At 35.9% G+C, this 22,248-nt stretch overlaps 1 protein-coding gene across 1 annotated transcript in view; it reads left to right on the forward strand.

Annotated features, from left to right (window-relative positions):
* CSMD3 (CUB and Sushi multiple domains 3) overlaps positions 1 to 22,248 on the forward strand; it is a gene marked incomplete at both ends in the record, with an annotated part of 751,074 nt that overhangs the window by 692,149 nt on the left and 36,677 nt on the right. The window contains 4 exons of the mRNA XM_082307341.1: positions 5,917 to 6,090; positions 12,184 to 12,366; positions 14,063 to 14,239; positions 20,907 to 21,086. Coding sequence (XP_082163467.1) covers positions 5,917 to 6,090; positions 12,184 to 12,366; positions 14,063 to 14,239; positions 20,907 to 21,086 — 714 coding nt within the window. The remainder of the gene's footprint in view (positions 1 to 5,916; positions 6,091 to 12,183; positions 12,367 to 14,062; positions 14,240 to 20,906; positions 21,087 to 22,248) is intronic.

A 22,248-nucleotide genomic window follows, 5' to 3' on the forward strand; every position in this document is an offset into this window, starting at 1 on the left:
CAAGTAATTTAATAATACAGATTTTACTCTTCTTTTAAGCTGACCTTTGAGAGTAAGAGTGCTATATGTACTTTTGAAAGGGCATCCTCAGCTGTATTTGTGCCATTTATATAGAGGGGTCAATGAATTCTAACCTAGACACTATCTATGATATTTTGTAATCATAAAGCTTACCAAAACTTATTCTGATGCAGCTATTGAATATTTTTTATAAGAGCCATTCAGCTTCCGGAGTGTTTTGCAAATTGTTTCCCTTTTGGACATATGCAGGGCAGTCATTTAGTAGGCTGCTCTTTTTTTTTTTTTTTTTTTTTCACTGTAAGAGCAATGGAAAAGGATTGGAAAGCTTGCTGGATGTTTTTCTTTGACCCAGGTTGGATTATTTTTTTGACCTAGCTGGATTTCATCTCTCTCTAACTAGTCTCAAAGAACACACACTTTTTTGAAATATCGCTAGAATAATGGAGAAGAGACATGGTAACAAAGGAAAAGTTGTTCACCTGTAAAGTGACTCAATTCCTTTGAAATGTGTTGTAGCTAGAATACTTCTAGCTACTATAAATCCTGTAACAAGCAGAATTCAGCGTTGGCCTGGACCATAATGCCCTTTTAACTCTCCCTTTGAATTAAAGACTTTCAGGGGCATATGCTGCTTAGGCACATGTTACTTGTAAAATCCTTTAAATTTTAAATGTACTCAAAATACAAGATATGTTTTGACAATATACCTCAAACAATTCCAGTGACCATATCAGATTTTTTTTGTACTGCAAAGTATTCTCAATTTAGTTCTGATAGACATGCTCTGATTTGTTATTTTTAAGCTACTGAGATGTGAGTACATACAATCCACATCTTCCAAGCTTGAAATCCAAATAATGTAGACTAGTTTTTTACTGGTGTCTGTGCCATCCTCTCAGTAATTCTATTGCAGCACCATATCCTGACATTTATTTCCTCACAATATGACAATGTTAATGTGCCTTTTGTTTATTGGGATTTTTCAGGGAAAAAGAAATAGCCATTGAAATGTCACACTGGAAAAAGAATTATTTGCATGTCGTTCAGAATTTATTTTTTTTTTTAAGGAAAGTGAGGTTTTGGTTTGACAGAAATTGATTGATAATTGTCCATAATAATGAAAAAAATATAATTTGACCTGACTTTTTTACATACTCTGAAGAAGACTAACAATATTATTCTCTTTTATTTTTCTTTTCCCCTCATTATTTGTTCTTTAAATCTAAATCAAAGCTTAACATAAAATAAAATTTACACAGCTATAAGAAGGTACTGTGCAGGTATGTGATGGAACAGGACTAGATCAGCCAGCAGATCTTTAAGGATGCTTTCCGTAGAGTGTAAGAGCTCTCGATACCCAGGTGTAAGAAATAAAGAAAGGAAGGCAAGAGACCAGCATGGATAAGTTGAGACCTGCTGGTCAAACTAAAGAGCAAGAAGGAAATGCACAGGTAGTGGAAGCAGGGACATCCTGGGAAGAGTATAGGGACGCTGCTCTATGTAGGAATGGGGTCAGGAAAGCCAAGGCATGGATAGAACTGAACTTGGCAAGGGAGACAAAGAATAATAAGAACGGCTTCTACAGGTATCTCAGCCAGAAAAGGAAGGTCAAAGAAAGTGTACACCCCTGATGAACATGACTGGCAAACTGGTAACAACAGATGAGGAGAAGGCTGAGGTACTGAACAACTGCAAGACAAGGACTGGGGGAGCAAAGTCCCTCCCACTGTAAGTGAAGATCAGGTTCATGACCGCCTGAGGAACCTGAATATACATCAGTCCATGGGACCTGAAAAGATGCATCCCAGAGTCCTGAGGGAATTGGCTGATGTAGTTGCTAAGCCACTCTCCATGATATTTGAAAAGTCATGGCAGTCAGGTGAAGTCCCTGGGGACTGGAAAAGGGGAAATATTGCACCCATTTTTAAAAAGTGTAGAAAGGAGGACCCTGGGAACTACTGACCTGTCAGCCTCACCTCTGTGCCTGGGAAGATCATGGAACAAATCCTCCTAGAAACTATGCCAAGGCCCGTGGATGACAGGGAGGTGATTCGAGACAGCCAGCATGGCTTCACCAAGGGCAATCCTGACCAACATAGTGTCCTTCTATGGTGGAGTGACTACACCAGTGGAGAAGGGAAGAGCTAGAGATGTCATCTATCTGGACTTCTGTGAGGCCTTTGACACGGTCCCCCACAACATCCTCTCTAAATTGGAGAGATATGGGTTTGATGGGTCGACTCTTTGGTGGATGAAAAATTGGTTGGATGGTCACATCCAGAGAGTAGTGGACAATGGCTCAACGTCCAGATGGAGATCAGAGACAAGTAGTGTCCCTCAAGGGCCTGTATTGGGATCACTCTGTTCAATATCTTTATCAATGACATGGACAGTGGGATTGAGTGCACCCTCAGCAAGTTTGCAGACAACATCAAGTTAAGTGGTGCGGCTGACATGCCTGAGGGATGGGATGTCATCCAGAGGGACCTGGACAAGCTTGAGGAGTGGGCCCACGTGAATCTCATGAGGTTCCAGAAGGACAAGTGCAAGGTCCTGCACCTGGGTCGGGGCAATCCCTGGTATCAGTAAAGGCTGGGGAATGAAGGGATTGAGAGCAGCCCTGAGGAGGAGGACTTGGGGGTACTGATAGATGAAAAGCTGGACATGAGCTGGAAATGTGTGCTGACAGCGAAGAAAGCCAACCGTATCCTGGGCTGCATCAAAAGAAGTGTGGCCAGCAGGTCGAGGGAGGTGATTCTGCCCCTCTACTCTGCTTTGGTGAGACCCCACCTGGGGTACTGTGTCCAGCTCTGGAGCCCTCAGCATAGGAAAGACATGGACCTGTTGGAGTGGGTCCAGAGGAGGGCCACAAAAATGATCAGAGGGATGGAACACCTCTCCTGTGAAGAAAGGCTGAGAGAATTGGGGTTGTTCAGCCTGGAGAAGAGAAGCCTGCAGGGAGACCTTATGGCAGCCTTTCAGTACTTAAAGGGGGCTTATAAGAAGGATGGGGGCAGACTTTTTAGTAGGGCCTATTGCCATAGGGCAAGGGGTAATGGTTTTAACCTAAAAGAGGGTAGATTCAGACTAGATATAAAGAAGAATTTTTTTACAGTGAGGGTGGTGAAACACTGGAACGGGTTGCCCAGAGAGGTGTTAGATGCCCCATCACTGGAAACATTCAAGGTCAGGCTGGATGGGGCTCTGAGCAACCTGATCTAGTTGAAGATGTCCCTGGTCATTGCGGGGGGGGGGGGGGGGGGGGGGGCCTGGACTAGATGACCTTTAAAGGTCCCTTCCATCCCAAACTATTCTATGATTCTATAACAGAGAGGCAGAAAGGAAGAAATTGATCAAAATAAAATGGAGGATGAATTAACATTAGGAGAAAAAAAGAATAAATATGGTCTACTCTTCACATGAAATACCCACCTGAGAACATGAATATCACATTAAATTTTGTAGAACATTTAACTGAGTTAGTGGTAGTATTGGAGGGTGGTATAATTTTCTAAATCCGTTATTAGGAATCCAGGACTTTTAGACATAAGTGTCTAAAAGTCTCTTTTAAGACATAAAAGCGAAGTATGTATAGGAGAGCCCAAAACTGAATGCTGTAAGGTATGAAATTAACTTTTCCTCTATGACAATATCTGAAAAGGGCAAAAGAATCGATCAAGAAAAATACAGATATTAAAAAACACTCTGAAAAATTGTGAATGTTTTTCACAAAAAGAAATAGTTTCACTTCATTGAAGCCTGCATGACCAACATTCCTGTTTATTAATAATGTTCTGTTTGCCTTCTCTACAATCATACACAATTAATAGTAGGTTTTATTTATAAGCAATTGATTAAACAAATAACATGGTAACAGCAAGTGCCCAGTTTGTAAAGATGACCATTCTGACCATTTCACTCAAAGTCCTACAAGACTACAAAATGATGACAGGGGCCAGTGGCACTAGGTAGAAATCATAGTCAATCAATCACATACCACATTCTTAAATCCTTTGTGGGGTTGTCAGGAAGGTTCTGCACCTTGCAAGCTGTACCCCTAAAAGAACATGTGTCACTGAACACAGGTCAGTATATGTATAAATCTAAAGCTCTAAGACTGAGAATAATCATTAGAGGAAGATGAATCATCACACATGACTTTGGTCATATGTTGTATTCTACAACCATTGTACTGTTATATATATCCAAAGTGCTAGGGAACTGAATACATCCTTAACCCTGATCAGACTTCTGATCTGGCTTATTTTGATAAAAAAAATCCTTCTGAAAACATTATGGTACTGAAGATGACAAAGTATTGATAAAACCTACATTTGTATGATTTAGGGGTCTGTTCTAGTACCCTAGTATTTGCAGCTATAATTTGTGGTTTTCATGATGCATAAATGCAAGTATCTTTGGTCAAGATATGCCACATGCCATGGGCAGATGTAAGATAAAAAGAAGTCAAACATGCAAGGCTAGATTAATTCTGTGAACAGAATGAATTTGGTTTATGAATTTTAACTGTGCATTTCCTCAACTTGACATATTTATCTTGCTTTTAAAATAACTACTTGCTCTGAATCCTTAGAAGTTTTCTCTATATTAGCTCCACATGTAGGGGGCTTCTTTTGTACATTTTTGATATGTGCACTTAATCTTAAAAGACAAACTAGCTATTACTTTTCAATACAGAACTTCGGTTCCATTACATACATTGTCCATGTAGATAATGTTCTCCATAATGATACCTAAGACCTTTTGTCATTTTACTTTAGTCTTATGGAATAGCTAGCTTCCTGTTGATCTAGCCAAAGTAGCTTCACTGTTACTTTATACAACTTTCCAGTAGATAAGAGGCTGCTGAAATTATTTCAGCGGTGTTATCCTGATTTTAGACCAGGTTTCTATCATTTAGCCTGTTTTTTATTCCTAAAAAATTACTGCTTTTGACTATTTATAGCAAGAGCCACTTATAATAATTTTCTGTATAAGAGAAAACTAAAGGACAAAAGATATCATGCTAAATTTTCTTTCCTGAGTTTATGTACTTCACGACATTTGAGCCAGTTAGCAAAATTAGGTGTGTGTAAGGTAACTGTTGGATACCCTTATGTGCAATCTGTAAGTGGAAATCACAAAAATGTCAAGATTGAGAGTACTAAAGATTAATCACAGTATGGAAATAACTAGCAATTATTGATCAAAATTTATTCAATAAACAACTGATATGATACGTAGTTTATCCATGACCATTTCTAAGATTAGGATCCTATAGAAATTCCCTCCAACCTCTGTGCAATTAACATCAATGGATGATGCCTAGGAATACGTTAAAAATATGTCATCAAATATTTTATTTATATAATACAATGTTTTAAGTAACCAAAACCATGAATATGAAATAAGTATATTAGCATTAAGGTTCATAGCAAAATTTAGCCAAAATGATCTTGTTTATAAACCTAATAGACTTCATGACCAAGGATTTTGGACCAGTGAATGAGAGATGAAGGTCTGCATATTCTCTACCTCAGCAGTGATTTTGGCAGATACTGTCATCCTTTATTTGTTCTCTGACGAGTACGTGCATGAGTGTGTGTTTGTGTGTGTATGTGTTCATACCATAAAGATCAACTTAGTGAATGAGTGTCTTTGGACATCAATATCTATATCTAAAATACCTTTTTGATGTCTCCAAATATTTGTTTCACAGTTTTTGGTCTGTAATATATTTTGCATTTCTAATTACAGAATATGTCTCCTTTCCCCAAACTGTGAAAAGGTCAGCCTCTTCACAAAGTTTATGTATGGAGTTTTGAAAATGATGACAATAAACTGTTTGATCAGTGATAATAACCTTTTTTTATCTCCAATAATTATGCATTGTAGTGATTGACTGTGGCCATCCTGGCGTTCCTCCTAACGCGGTCCTGTCTGGAGATAAATACACGTTTGGGTCTACTGTTCATTATACCTGCACAGGTAGACGATCGCTGTTAGGGCAGTCATCTCGTACATGTCAGTTAAATGGACACTGGAGTGGATCTCTTCCTCATTGCTCAGGTAATATTTTTGAATTGATGAGTGTGTCCTGAAGTTGTTTTGAATTTATTTTGATTTTATCAGAAGGCCATTTTAAAATCTGGAAAATCATGTATAAAAATGTAGTACTATCTCAGTAGAAATAAAATAAGTAAAACCAAAATAAGTAAAAACTGTTAGCAAGAAAATAATTTGGGAGAAGTAGGCTTTCTCAGTGCCATTTAATATGAATAGGAAATTGCACATTCAATAGAATGTTAAAGGAACTAGTTTGTTTCGAAAATATTTTCTATGTGACTTCTGGAAAGAGTATTAATTTCCACAGGGAAACCTTGCATCATTATCTCTTCAAGATGATGGGTAAGTTGTTTTTTTTTTACACTTGTAAAATATCTACTAACTTGATGACACCTCAGGTATATCTTAACTGCATAATACATCCATCTTTATGATAAAGCCAAGTGGGCTCGACATAATTTCAAGAAAGGATGCTCAGTTTTTGCAGGAACACCATTTAATCCTTGTAATAGATTAGCCCTCACTGAAGTCAAGATATGTTTTCTGAACAACTTAATGCTTAGGAATGTTCCGTTTCACAACTTCAGTTTGATTCACTTTAACAGCAGTGATCAAGTGAAAACCAGAAATCTACGTCACACGCTAATTTGAGATTTGGCTAAATCCCATTTCTTATCTTAGAGCATGTAAACACAGATTGTGATAGAGGTTAATCATGTTATCAGTTTTAATTCTCAATAAATATTGGGGGGAGGTTCCTTCTTGTCATCCTCATGTTTCCATTATATAGTTTAAAGAAATCAGTGGGGTTTTGGACTTTATTCAGACCTATGTAATAGGTCTGCCTATGTATGGAAGAAAACAGGCAGAAAACAAGTGACACATTCTTTCTTGGGTTACAGCTATGCCAAAACAAGAAGTGAAAAATAAACCAATATGCAAATCTGACAGCTATACCAGTTTCACAATAAAAATCCAAGGTTCTTTACAGCCTTAGTAAATCATAGAATCATAGAATGGTTTGGGTCAGAAGGGACCTTTAAAATTCATCTAGTCCAACCACCCAGCCATAGGCAGGGACATCTTCCACTAGAATCGTGGAATCATAGAATGGTTTGCTTTGGAAGGCGTCTTTAAAGATCATCTAGTCCATCACTAGATCATGTTGCTCAAAGCCTCATCCTACCTGACCTCAAACACTGCCAGGGATGGGGCATCCACAGCTTCTCTGGGCAGCCTGGTCCTGTGTCTCTTCACCCTTTCTTCCCTATGTCCAATCTAAACCTACCATCTTTCAGTTTAAATCCATTGCCCCTTGTCCTGTTACTACAGGCCTTGATAAAAAGTCTCTCTCCATCTTTCTTATATATTTTGTATATTGAAAGGCTGCAATAAGGTCTCCCGGGAGCCTTCCTTTCTCCAGGCTGAACAGCCCCAACTCTCAGCATTTTTGCATAGGAGAGGTGTTCCAGCCCTCTGGTCATTTTTGTGACCTTCCTCTGGACATGCTCTAAAAGGTCTGTGTCCTTCTTGTACTGAGGACCCCAGAACTGAATACAGTACTCCAGGTGGGGTCTCACATATTCCAATCCTTTTTTTTTTTCCTGCTGCCTTCATCTCTTTAGTGTATTAAGGTATAAATAAATAACGTCAGCTACAGTTTCAGAATATGCACTTTTTTACAGCCCATGGCACAGAAATGGTTAAAAATTAATAACAAATATTAAAATAGTGCTTCTTGGTTAAAATCTTGCACTAAATTCCAAAGGATTAGAAGAATTTTTCAGTATCTAAACCTTCTACTGCAAACTTTTAGGAAGTGGTTAGACAAGGACAATCTAAACATTATCTTGCTCTATGAGTCCCTCTTCTTTCAATAATTTGCCATTACAGCCTAAAATGTGACAGAAACTAGAAAATGTGAATACTTAATTTAATCCCTTAACTTTGTATCAAGAAAATCAGAGGGAAATTTGCCACAATGGGAACAAATATCAAGTTCTTATAACCTATGATATTTAGAGCTATGCACCAGAAATCAAAGCTTAGTGTAAATATTACTTAATAAATAATGATATTTTTATGTGCATTGTAAATTCAAACTAGGTTAATCAAAAATGTTTTTACTGCTAGTATGTATACATATTTGCTTTGGGGAAAAAAAATCCTCTTTAGATAAAATCTAAGGAAACTTATTGTAGTTTTCCATAGTCTTTATAAGAAAAGAAAAATCTGAATTAAAAAAAAATTAAAAAATTAAAGAAGTAGACAAAAATATCAAGGAATACAAATAGGAAGCCTGGAAATGTACATGAAAATATTGAAGAAACCGTACTGAAAATAAGATTGTTCTACCATCATTCTGCTGTTAAATTAAATAAGTGTTCAAATATCGGGATAAGCATTCGTGAGATACATGAAAATCCTTTTTTTTCTAATGACATTTTTTGTACCCACAGATAGGAAACTAATCAGATCTAATGAATTTTTCTCAATACCTGAAGAAATATTTCTTTGATATAGGTTCAAATGTTAATCATAGCAAGTCAAATTGTGACAGAATACAAACATTTTCTTTAGCTGTGCCGTAGCAAACTATAATTCTAGCTTAGGACAACTTTGAGACTTTGTTTTCAAAGTGTATTGAGACTTTGTTTTCAAAGTGTATATCTGAAATGCTTTCTCATTTTAAAATAATTTACAGTTTATCATACACAATTTCCATATCTTGTTTCTAAAAATATGTGAAATCGTTAGCTTTCGTCGTTAGCCTTGATAACTTGATTTCTTCACTTTAATGCATATTAAAGCCTTAAACTTTGTATTTTTTTGTTGATGATATTAATAATAAATAATATAGAATGTTCAACTGACAAACGATACAGCATGCTTGTCCTTGTCATATATGGAGAAGAATTAAAACAGCAAATGCTAGGTCAGCGAACATAAGGCAACCAAATTTTGTCACATCATCCCTAAGACAGTTTCCTTTTTGTCATATGGCACATTATGTTTCACATCCTAGAGCTAGAAGGAATTGTCATGTCCCATTGATACGTATTGGCATTCAGAAACACAGTTTTCAGTCGTCATATGCATATCAGCTGGAGTCAGAAATTTGCAGCAACTTAGAATTCCTCATAAATGCAGCAATGGTTGTGTCCTTACTTAAGTGGTCTAAATACCCTGCTTTTCGTTAAGATTAAATGTCAGCTGAGAATTTGTTACACATATGGGTGAAGGATGGCTCATAACTGTCTGTGAAAATCACTTAGTTGAATCTCTGCATGAGGAAATAAAAATATGTTCCATTATGATATCATTGATTATATCACTGTCACTTCCTGATGTGATTAGTCATTTAGAAAAATTATTTCTGTAACCTTCAATCAAAAGAGCTGGTGGTTAACTTCCCTAAGATTAAAAGAGTAATAATTCACAGTAATGATTAGGTATTAGGAAAGAACACACGATTTCATTTACAAGAGGAATATGTAATTTATACTTGGCATAGCAAAAAGCCTATTTTCATTTTTTCATCATAAAATTATTTTAGGCATAATGCCAAGTAACTTGCTGAAAACTGAGCTGTTATTGTAGAGACTTTACAAGTATAGAATAATTAATAGGCCCCGTCCCAAATTCTTCATAGTCTAAATAAATAATACTGGAAAATGTAAGATATGGATTCCCAAAATAACAAAAAAAAATCTTGATCTAGGACATTTTAAAATTATTGTAAAAATATCTAGCAGACTATTTTCAAACTAGAAGTATGTTAAGTCATCTAAATAGCTTGGACATGAAGTATTTTGAAAGCTTATAAAATTCTTTTACTTACTATAATTTGGAACTATTTACAATTTCTTTTTAAAGAGGGCTGGCAGGCTGCTTTACTGATTTGTGTCACATAATGACAGAGAAGAGCCTAAGCTTTTGAGTTTGTGATTTTGAACAAGACAGTCAGCTAGCTCTTTTACTTACTTGAGTGAGTTTGTTATTTCTGAAAGCATTGAAATATATAGGACCATGTACTTTTTGCACATACATGCTATAGAAGTTCACAATGTAACAGGCATGACTACATTAGTTTGTTTGATTATTCTGAAATGAAAGGTGTCAGTTTAAGCTTGATTAACTTAAGTAATTATAAAATTGGCTCCTAAATTAGTGAGAGTGGTTCACAATAAGCCTACTTTGTCAGCTGCTTCAGCAAGGGGTTGGATAGGTAATACAAGCTTCCAGGTTTGTTTTCTTTTGCATTTCAAAGCAAAGTTCTGCCCTTTTTTGTGACTCTCCAGATGTGCCTTCAAACCGAGGCTCCATAGCTGCTTTCTCTTTTCGCACAAGCCTATAGGAGCTGTGCAGATCAGCTCCTGTAAGGTGCTTGCTTATATTGTTTTTCAATGAATTTGTGGGGAAAGAAGGAAGCGTGGCCTATATAGAAAAATATATGGAAATAAAAAGTAGTAAACATGACCTACAAAACTGCAGGTTAGTACATGAACTACCTTCATAAGTGACAAAAATATGGTCAGCTTCTTGGACATATTGGACTAAAACAAATATTTGCTCATACACCATAATTCTCAAAGCAAAGTAAGCTATTTCTACTCTTCTTCCTTTCGCTATTCTGTTCTGGACATGCTTTTGTTAGTACAGAGATGTGTCCAACCAGTCACTCCAACAGTATAGTTTACACACGTACATTGCCAACCAAGGCAAGGGAAGCTCTGTTTTTCTCTGCATCTACAACTCCAGGGTCCTAACTTCTCACAGAACCCCTAAATATTGCATTTGTCATTTTTAGTCTTCAGGGTACTTGGAGCAGACAACTTTGCTTACTACTTCTATGTAAGAACTTCTCTTATTATTGCTATTCAAGCTTGGACAAATACCAGAAAACTATAGCTATTCTACAGAAAGCATTATTTACATAATTTGTACAAATCTTTTAATATAATTGTCTCTAATATGAAGCTATAATATGATGTTCTTAAGTAGTTGAGTTAAAGCTTTCTAGTTGATTCTTAAAATAGTTCTTCGTTATTTATATTAGTGTAACTAAATGCAAAATAATGCAGATATACTCTCAAAAATATTATGATGTTTGAATTATTTTTTGAAGACTGTTCAGTTTATTTGCAGGTTGTCACAGAAAACCATAAGCTGAATATCTATGGGTGAGAACCTGAACGGTGCAACTCCAAGAATTCTAGAACTCAACTCTTTTGTGTTGAAACTCAGTAATACCGTATACCTTCATCTCTTATTACACAGAAAACTAACTTAAAGACCTTTAAAAAGATAAAACAGCAGATCCTAAGTACATATTAAAAGATTTAAACAACTGACCTGCCGTGCAAATACAGTGTTACCTAGAGCTTCCTAAAAGTTCTCACCACACATGAAGATTTAGATGTATAATCTTAGATATGGTTATTGTTATTATTATGACTATGTTGATTGCTCTAACATTGATATACAACAGATAGTAGAAAACATTAACCCTCTACCTTAGAATTTGCTTAAACATTTCTAGCTGAGTGAGATTTTAGCTATGAGGCAGTCCTGAAGTGAACTTTCAACATTTCTACGTCAGGTAAATACTTCATGTCAGATGTACATAAAATTGTTGACTAGAGCTTTCATTCAATGGTAAAACTGTTACAACTCTAATATAGTAAAACTAGGAAGTATTTTATGGACACTTGTTATAGGCAAACAACAAAATTATCTATATGATCAGGATCTTGGTTTTCCTCAGAATTCCTTATTTTAAATGAAAAATGACCAAGGTTTTGTGGCTTTCTTTTTGTTTTCCTATTCTTGTTTGATGATTCTGTTACCAAAAGTTTAGCATGATGTCAGGGGAATCTTGAGATAATTATAATTTCTCTTCTGTACTTAAATATATAAAATAAGTAAAAAGAAATTATTTGAGAGTCAAATAATTTTATAATTACAGGGCTTCACACCCACTTTTTTCTGAAAATATAAATATAAATTTATTTATCAACAAATAGAAGCATATTTTAAATGCAGTATCATAATAATATTTCATATTTATTCTAATCTTTGCACTCTAAATTCTAGGTGATACAGCTGGTTCTTGTGGTGATCCAGGTATCCCAGGTCATGGGTCTAGAGAAGAAAACAATTTTAAAATTAAAAGCACGGTACATTTCAGCTGTGATATTGGATATATTCTCCATGGCTCAGAAGAAAGGACATGTATGGCAAATGGAAGTTGGACAGGAAGACAACCTGAGTGTAAAGGTAAATCACAGAAGATCCATTCTATTTTTAAACTGTCTTGTTAAAAATTCTAATCAGAAAACCTATTTTACGTTGCCAGTTTTGTGTTGTGAATGGTATACAGTTGATTTATGGACTGACCATTGAATTTTTTTGAGTAAGTTGTTACACCATAGCAATGGTTTGGCATCAGGTAACAAATTTGAAATCAGTTCCTGACACCCATGAAACAGCATGTTTTCAGTCTTGAGAAAAAAATGTATACTGAACTGTTTATTTCTTCTCAACCTTGTGTCAGTGTCAACTATGTGTGTTATCCAGTACAAAAAACTAAGCAGAAAAGGAAATAGGTAAGACCTCTAGAACTCAATTTTTGCTGAAAGAGTTTTTCCCTTAAAAATCTTACCACCACCTGATCTTTAATTACAATCATTATACATCGGAATTTCAGAGAAAAGAGCTGAGTTTTAGGAAAATATCATTGTCGGGATTTCATTAGATACCTCTATGTCATAAATGATTGGCTTAAAATTTTTATTTACTAATACTGTTGACATTATTATTATTTTTCAATAGAATATGAAATGCTGAAACAAGTTTATTTGGAAAAAAATCATTTTAGAAATTTCAAGCTAGATGTATTATCATAGAAGAAAGCTCTAACAGAATATTTATGGAGAATCATTTATTACCTTAATTATCTTGATTCAAAAATAGGAAATAATTCCCAATAGACTCTTCTTCAAAGAAAAGCTTCCTGAAAAACAAAAAATAATTTGAGAACCTGTACTCTTATTTTCCACTTTATCACTGTTGACTGCGTTATCTGTATGAAATAGTCATCTCATTTTAAAAACTTATTTCACAAGCTGGTTTTGTAATATCCTTTCTGCTGAATGATTGCCACCCTGACACAACTTAAATATATATATACGTGTTTGTATATTAGTATCTATCTGAAGGGATATGCTTAGCCCAACTGAACTTTATGCTATTCTTCTTTTATCTTATCTATTACAGAATTTAATTACCCCTTTTACATTTTAAGATATTTTGGTGTTATTTTTCCCCCTAAAAATCTCTTGAAATGATGAATCTGGTTCACAGATATAGATATAGATATAGATATAGATATAGATATAGATATAGATAGGTGTGTGTAATGCACACACAGATATATTGTTCTAGTTTAGGTCATATAGAAGTGTATATGTAATCACATAAGAAAGATGCATAAAAATTCCAAAGTTGAGCATTGAAGAACGGGGAAACATCAGGCTTACACCTGGCTATGAAATAATAGTTTGACTCTATCCTGTGCTTTGAATTAGGTAGGAAATGTACTTTGGTGAAGCTATAAATGCATACATACTATAGATTAAAATGAAATCTACAATGATAACTGTAGATTAGGCATTTTCTTATAATTGGGAGTTTACCTTTGCAGCTAAACTAGCTTTCCTTTAATGCAGATTTTAAAGTGAAATTCATAGGCTGTGTTTCCCTACATACAAAAGAGTAAAAACAAATAATTAATGCAAACAGCTATTTACTGTACAATATGACTTATCAGTAGGTGGTGAAACTTAAATTTTTCAGGTCAACCGTATGGATTTCTACCACATAACACTGCTGGCAGCAAGATTGTCCTTAGGCATTACTATTTCAAAAATTATCTTTACTGCATTTTAAAAATATTTAACATTTTGCTTTATAGCTGTGCAGTGTGGTAATCCAGGAACAACTGCTAATGGAAAAGTATTTCGTATTGATGGAACTACATTCTCTAATTCAGTAATTTATTCATGCATGGAAGGATACATACTTTCTGGATCATCTGTCAGACAATGCACTGCCAATGGAACATGGTCTGGATCCTTGCCAAACTGCACAAGTAAGACACATCTCTAAGGAATACCATTTGCTTTTCTCTCCTCTGAAAGACAATACAGTAAAATACAGAAGTTGGATGCAAATAAATTAAGTCTTCAGCTTTTTCTTGCACTACTTCATACATAATTTTGTACATGAAATCCTTTAAAAAGATACAGTGCTATGAGAAGATGAATACGTTTTTTTAAAGACAGACACAGTATAGAAAAATATATAGACTGCTGTTACAGTTTAAAGGAGTTGTATGGTTACATGATCTACCTACTTTAATCCTTTCCTAGTATATATTTTTAATCTTGTTTATATGTTTTGATATCTCATATTCAGACATTATTAATTTAATTGCTTTTCTTTATCATTAAAACATAGCAGCATAATATTCTGGTCTTCCAGGGAGCAGAAAATAAAACCTTTGAAATAAACACTTGAGAATTCTTTTTGTAGTGACTCTGAGGTCAAAACGGTTGTCCTGCTCTCACATAACATCTTCTGTTTGGCCTCTTCATCAACCTTATACTTGCTTTGGTTACTCAGCTAACAGAAGCTATTTCAGCTTCTCTCACATTCATAATAAGCATTTTGCAACAATTTATTTTCAAGCCCATCTGTTCCTGCTTTATTATATGTCCTAGTTCATCTTTTAGTAACAATTATGAAAATTTTACATTTATGTGACACACAAGACTGCCTATCATTTCGAGGAAACATATCCTCATCAGAGGTATAGCAAACTGTTGCTTAAACTTTTAATTAGTACCCTAGTTTTCATAGAATTGGCTACTTTACACACTTATAGCAACCCAAGTAGAGGCCAAAAGTAAGATGATAAAGAAAACTTCTCCTTCTTGTGTTGTTTTTAAATCCATCTTTAATGGTAAACATGTGAACGGTGCTTTGCAGCCAGCAAACCTGTGAGAGAGCCTAATGTTTTTGTTTTTAGTTATTATTTTCCAAGTTATAATGAGAACCAGATTAATTGTACCAAAGATAAAGGTGTTTTATAATTGTAACTGAATTTATATTTTTTTCTTGCATTTTAGAATGACATTTAACTGAAGTACATGCTAAAACAGTCTTCTCAAAAAACACTACTCAGGTAGAAACTTAGGATTTTCGCTTAAAACCTAAAAAAATGTCTTAACAGGAAAAGTATCCTAATAAAACAGAGAGAGGCATTGTGAAGATTATGTGTAATAGAAAAAAAAAATATTATTGATTTAATTAATATATAAATATTTTAAATTTGTTATACAATAAATCTATTGACATTCCTAATACACAGTTCTCTTATTGTTATGATTACACATCTAAAAAGTATATCCCCTTATATGTTTATTCCAACAATAATGTTATTTAGGGGTTTTTAGTTTGATGTGTATCCCCCGGAGTGGTCAGAATATGAAAAGAACAACTGAAGGAAAATCTTACCAAAAAAGGTACAAAGTCTGAGAATCTCAGCCTGACTCATGTCTGCCTTTTGATCATTGCTGGCTATTACCTAAACCCTAAAGGGGAGTGGAAGTGCTACTAGGTACTACAACTTGTATCTAAGCTGATATAGGTACTAGCAGCAGCTCTAAAATACTCAGAAATGGAGAGGCATTTTACAGCATTGCAGAATGGCTGAGGTCGGCAGTCACCTCTGGAGATTGTCTAGTCCAGCCCCTCTGCTCATGGCAGGATCAGCTAGGGCAGGTTGCTCAGAGCCGTATCCAGTCTGTCTCCCTTTCTACAGACCTTTAATTCTATAGTTCCCTAGTGCATCTAAACATAAAATAAAAAGTATATTAAACTTCATCATACTTAACTTGCTATGTTCTCTCTTATGACAATATATCAATTTTAAATTGCTAACAGACAATTAACAAGAATTAATGGACAATATTAGCTAAATAACTAATTAACAGATCATGAGTTAACAATCCCCTCTTTCTCCTGCCAGTTTTATCTCCAGGTCTATAAAATATGCCTGAAGAAGATTATCTATTGTAAGGGAACAATTTTCTCATAATGACTTCAAAGTGTATCCAAAGCCCTAAAATTGGTAGTGCCAACAGCCAACAGACTTCGTTCACAGGGCAGGTTCTATTTAATTTTTTTCCTAACTCTCCCTACCATGCTGTTGTGGTTTAACCCCGGCAGGCAGCTAAACACCACACAGCTGCTCACTCACTCACTCCTCCCCAGTGGGATGGGGGAGAGAACTGGAAGGCTAAAAGTGCAAAAACTTGTGGGTTGAGTTAAAGACAATCTAATAGGTTAAGCAAAAGCTCTGCATGTAAGCAAAGCAAGTAAGGGATTCATTCCCTTCTTCCCATTGGCAGGGAGGTGTTCAGCCATCTCCAGGAAAGCAGGGCTCCATCACACGTAGTGGTTTCTTGGGAAGACAAATGCCGTAACTCCAAATCTCCCCGCTTCTGCAGCTTTTATGCTGAGCACAATGTCACAGGGTGTGGAATATCCCTTTGGTCAGTTGGGGTCAGCTGTCCCAGCTGTGTCCCCTCCCAACTTCTTGTGCACCCCCAGCCTACTCACTGGCAGGACAGCATGAGAAACAGAGGCCTTGATGCTGTGCAATGACTGTTCAGTGATAACTTAAACACCCCTATGTTATCAACACTGTTTTCATCACAAATCCACACCACCATACAAGCTACTATGAAGAAAATTAGCTCTGTCCCAGCCAAAACCAGTACACATGCTCTCCATCTTTTACTATGACAAGATTTCTTCAGATTTGCTTATTGCCTGTTCAAGTCATAGAACCTCTTGGAACCATTGCAGGTTTCCAGAACAACTTAGGCAAGCACCTGTCCCGAGTGGCTGTCATGGGTGACTCAAAGTAAACAGCAACCCACAGTGGATCTGGATGTTGGTGTCCATTTAAGTACCATGCAATTTACAGCTTTTACCTGCCTGATTATCTCATACTTCCTCTCTCCCCCTCAGGGTCACATTTGGGGAGCTGTCTGCTGTCCTGGGAAGGATGGGTTCAAAGTCCCATTGGTTCATGCTGTGCCACTGCTCATATAAAACTCAGATGTTATCAGTCAGGGTCATCCCCTGGCATTTGCCTCCACATATCTCTTCCTTTTCTAGGATCTTCCCCAGTTCCAGGTTCTTTTCTCCAGACAGGATCTTCACCTTCTTTCTGGGCCCCAAAACCACTGTTAGCAGACACATAACACATATCAGCGTCCCAATTGGTTGTTCTGTCTCACATCTCTATTAACAGGAAGATTCAGGATATACCACTTTTGTTTAGTCCAGGTATTATCAAAATTTACAGCCAGCCCATACTTATTACACCTACCAAATAATGGCTTGCTTATTGCATATTATTGACAATGTTATTTTTTAGAGCTAACACTATAAGAAGAGAATAGCATAAATAATCTTATGTCCCTTTAGATGCTGGGAGCCCTGGGCAGTGTAGCATCGAACAAGACTCTGACCCATGTCCAGCATGCCATGCAGACCTTGTCCATAACAAAGATTCTCCCCTTTCAGTTGCTCAAGCTGTTATAGGATTTTCTCACAAGGAAACAACTCTATCATTTCTACAGTCAAACAGAAACAATGTTCTCAAGAGAACTTCTTGCTGCACTGATAGATGAAAAGTGAGAACATGTGGCTGGTGTAATCACTGCTACTGAGTGGGAGCTGCCTTCAGCTCCTCTGTTGCAATGAGCTGGCTGAGGCTGTGCCCTAGCCAAGGGATCTGTGCAGCACAGCCCAGGTCTGAAGGCCACACTGGATGGGCAGCACAGTGCAGCACAGGACTGGGGCTCCACTGTATTGTGGATCGCTGACTCCTCAATGTGCAATGGTCTTCTGGTCAGAATCACTACAACAATTTAAGATGTTTTTTGCCTACCACAGTGATTTAAGTGGAGGTGGTCCAACTTTGGGTCATTGGATGGACTGCTTGAGCAGATGAGTTGGACAACATGACCTCCTGAGGTCCCCTCCAACCTCACCATTCTGTGATTCTGTGACTGTCCGAATCTATGAACTTCAGAAAATGCCACTGAGCTTTCTAAGTAACTACTACATGTTTCTTTTAGTTAAAGCTGAAAGAGGGTAGATTTAGATTAGATATAAGGAAGAAGTTCTTCACTATGAGGGTGGTGAGGCACTGGAACATGTTGCCCAGAGAAGTTGTGGATACCCCGTCCCTGGAAGTGTTCAAGGCCAGCTTTGAGCAACCTGGTCTAGTGGAAGGTGACTCTGCCCATGGCAGAGGGGTTGGAATTAGATGATCTTTAAGGTCCCTTCCAACCCAAACCATCCTATGATTCTGTGATTCTATGATTCTATGATTCCTATGTTTCTGACAAAACACAGTATCTCAATAAAATCTAGATCACATCCTTACATATGCTTTTGCTTTCTTTGAAAGTCAAATGCTGCAGTATAGGACAAAAGAGCAAAAGGATCTTTTCCTTACCACTCGTAACCCACCTCTGTGAACAGTTCTAATGTTACAACACAGTAATGTGAAGAATGACTCCTTATTTCCCCTAAGTCTTTTCTTTCATGCAACTCTCTTTCCTATAGTAAGATAAAGACTAGCAAGTACAGAAGTGAAAAAAAAAAAAACAAAACCATGAAAGAAAATCAGTTCTGTTTTTTGTTTTTTTTTTTTTTTTTTCTTTGAACTATGGCTTGAAAAGTTAATGATAGGAAGGTAGGAATTTTGAGAAGCTAGAACAATCTAGAAATCTGCTAAAGCCATGGTGGCTGTTGCTGTATAACGGATCAATCTTAAAGTGTCAGCAGCAGGAAAGGGTACAATCTTTACAGTAACAATGGAAGAAACAAAAAGTTTGTATTAATGACCAAAAGAAAGAAATGGAGATTGTAAGGAAGGTGAGTGAAAAAGCTGAGAACACGGTTTTAGTTGGATTTAAATAAATAATGAAAATAGTTTTTAGCTGTATAAAATAAATGGATAATTTGTGGAGCTGTTTCATCATATATGGTGTATGGAGTTTGCACGTTCTTAAAATCATAAGGCAATGATTTGAAATATCCTTCATACAGGAAAATCTAAAGAGATGAAACAAAGATTAGGGAAAAAAGGATAAAGGCATTAGCATTATGTTGTCATCCAGTCAAAAGAATAGTATACTTGAAAAAGTATCAAGAATGATTTTAGTTGAATTTGCAACATTAAGGATAGTAAATGGAATATGTCAAATAAAGAAAGGTAGAACATGTAGACTATTTGAATATATTTGTGTAACTAAGAAAAACAGTTCTGTCTTTTACAGCTCTATATTTTTTGAAGAATGACAAAGAATAATCTATGACTTTTTAAGTTAAAAAAAGATTAAAATTACCATGCTAGTAGGTGAAATAAAACAGGCTGATCTCCAATTTTCTTTATCACTGAACTAGCTACCTTTAGACTAACCCAGATAACCCTGTGGTATGTTTTATAGTCTCTTCTGTATCCATAGACAGCAATTGTGTAGGACATTTTTTTTTTTTAGATTTGATATATGCAGCTTAATTAGTATCTTCTCACTCAGACTGTGACAAACTGTAGGGCAGGCATACTATATACCGCGGATTCTCAGTTCCCCAATTATTTAGATCAAGGGACCTGGCCAAAATACACTACAAACACATAATCACAGGTTTTCTCATTTTGGAAACCAGGATACAGAGAAGGTGCCATTCACATCAGTCATGCTTTGGCATTGAAGTGGCCAGGATGTGCTTTCAGCCCAGGAAACTGCCTCTCATAATTTTCCGGAAGTAATAACAATGCTGTAGGGGGTTTGTAAAGTTTACTATAAGATGGGTGCTGTATTTTGTATGAGCTGGATTTTTTCCCTGGTGTTTGTTGTTTCCCTGAAAACAAGAGCTTTTTATCATTGCCACCAGGGTTCTCAAGATTTCTTACTCTGAAAACTGTTGCAGAAATTGATAGATCCAACTGACCAAATCCGAGAGAAACTTACCTATTTTAACATTATTCTCAGATTATAATGATATAACTCTTTATTAAGTCCTTATGGATATTTAATCTCATTAAGAGATCCTGACACTAGCAGTCACAAGAGGTTTTACAACCACTCCCACTCATTAAAGTACTATAGACCTAATTTTGGCATAAGCCATGGCCTATGTTTAGAGATTGCCTGAATGTTCTTATTTGTTTATGTACATAGTAACCATGTGAGCATTTAAAAAGTGGGAGCTTTTTGCAGACATATATCTTAAATTTTCCAGACTGTGTTTCCTTTCAGAATGTACCCATGAAAAAGTAAACTAAACAATAGATATCTGCTTCTTTAACAACGAAAGTCTAAACTGAAAAATCCATAGTGACATATGGATTATTTATTGCTTTTTTTTTTCATTTTATAATCTTGAAATTTTACTGATCAAAATTGTACAGTCCGTTACTTCTGCTGTTGAACAGATGTATTGATGTTCTCCAAATATAACTATTATACAGCTCCATATGCTGTGTTTGGCAACTAATTCAGATGACATATATGTTTATCTTCTCTTGATAGAGATAACATTTATTATAGTTTTTTCTTCTCCTTTTTGCCCCAATAAATTCTTAGTTTTACCCTATGTTTTCCCCCTCATGTATAAATAAATCACATTTAGGTTTTAAAATCTGTTCCTCAATGATTTACTTGCAGTTATCAGTTGTGGAGATCCAGGAGTCCCAGCCAATGGCATGAGATATGGTGATGATTATGTTGTTGGACAAAATGTTACTTATATGTGCCAACCTGGTTATACAATGGAATCAAATATCTCCTTAATTCGCACTTGTACTAGCAATGGCACGTGGAGTGGAGTAATCCCAACATGCAAAGGTACAACATTTATTTTGATTGTCAACTATTGCTTCTATGACATTTACATCTACTGTTTATTGTAATGAGTCAGCCAAATATTTCCGCAGAAATCAAAACTTACTTTTAGTATGAATATACTAAATTGATTTTTTGGCTGCAGGAATGGTGACTTCATCCTTTGCTTCTTGTCCCTTTTATTTTTCGTACCAGCACAGCATGTTGAACAGGTTTTTGTAGCTTTATAGAACATTTTATTATTTTGCTGCTAAACTGAATTAGCCAATATAAAAAAGATGGTTTAGATTTGTTTGTTTGTTTGTTAAGGTTAGTATGTCATACCAAAAATGACCTTAACTATGTCCCTGTCTTTACAAAAAGACCACTCAAGTACATGATAGACACCTTTCAGAAAGGTCTGCATATATACAACTGAACTTTGTCAAAGGTAAATTGTTCTGGGTTACCCTAATACTAAGATTTTTCACTGATCCCTCCTTCATTAGATGTGCACCTTTGAGCATCACTGTGCTGTATTGAGATACTCAGCAAAAAAACTAAATCATTCTAGCAAATTTCCTAATAAACATTTTTCTGCTTCATGTTATTTTCTCTACTGTGAGAACTGAAAGGGTTAATCTCAAGATCTTCCTTTTCTCTCTTTTACTAATTGCATTCCTGATTTTTCTGTTTTATTGGAATTCTTTTAATGCTCTCTGTTGAAACTGAAACAGCAGAAAATCTGAACGTTACTGAAAGACCACCTTATCTGTGTCATCAAAACAATTTTCTCTGAGAAACTCGCTTGCTAAACCCTAAAACATCTTCTTTCTACTGTCATTTTTCTCACTCTTCCTGATACCACAGCCATAGAAAAGCAGCATTACTGTTTTGGTGTTTTCTTTCTGGGTTCACACTAATTATGTCTGATCTCTATTCTTTTAAAACTTAGTAGGCTAAGTTTGTACTTACTTTGTTCTCATCCATCTTCCTTCTGTTTTGTTTTCAGGAGGTACAGTTACATACCTGCTCAGCAGTTCTCTTGTTCCTCCCTTGAATTCATTCATCAAAACAGATCAAATACATTTCAGATCTCCACCCCATTTGCAATTACTTTCCTTGCTGAGTACAATTCTCCCAATATCTTACCAAGTCCAGTTTAATTCTAATTCACCTTTGATAA

This window comes from Platalea leucorodia (genome assembly GCF_965183815.1).
Source record: "Platalea leucorodia genome assembly, chromosome: 1".
Lineage (NCBI taxonomy): Eukaryota > Metazoa > Chordata > Aves > Pelecaniformes > Threskiornithidae > Platalea > Platalea leucorodia.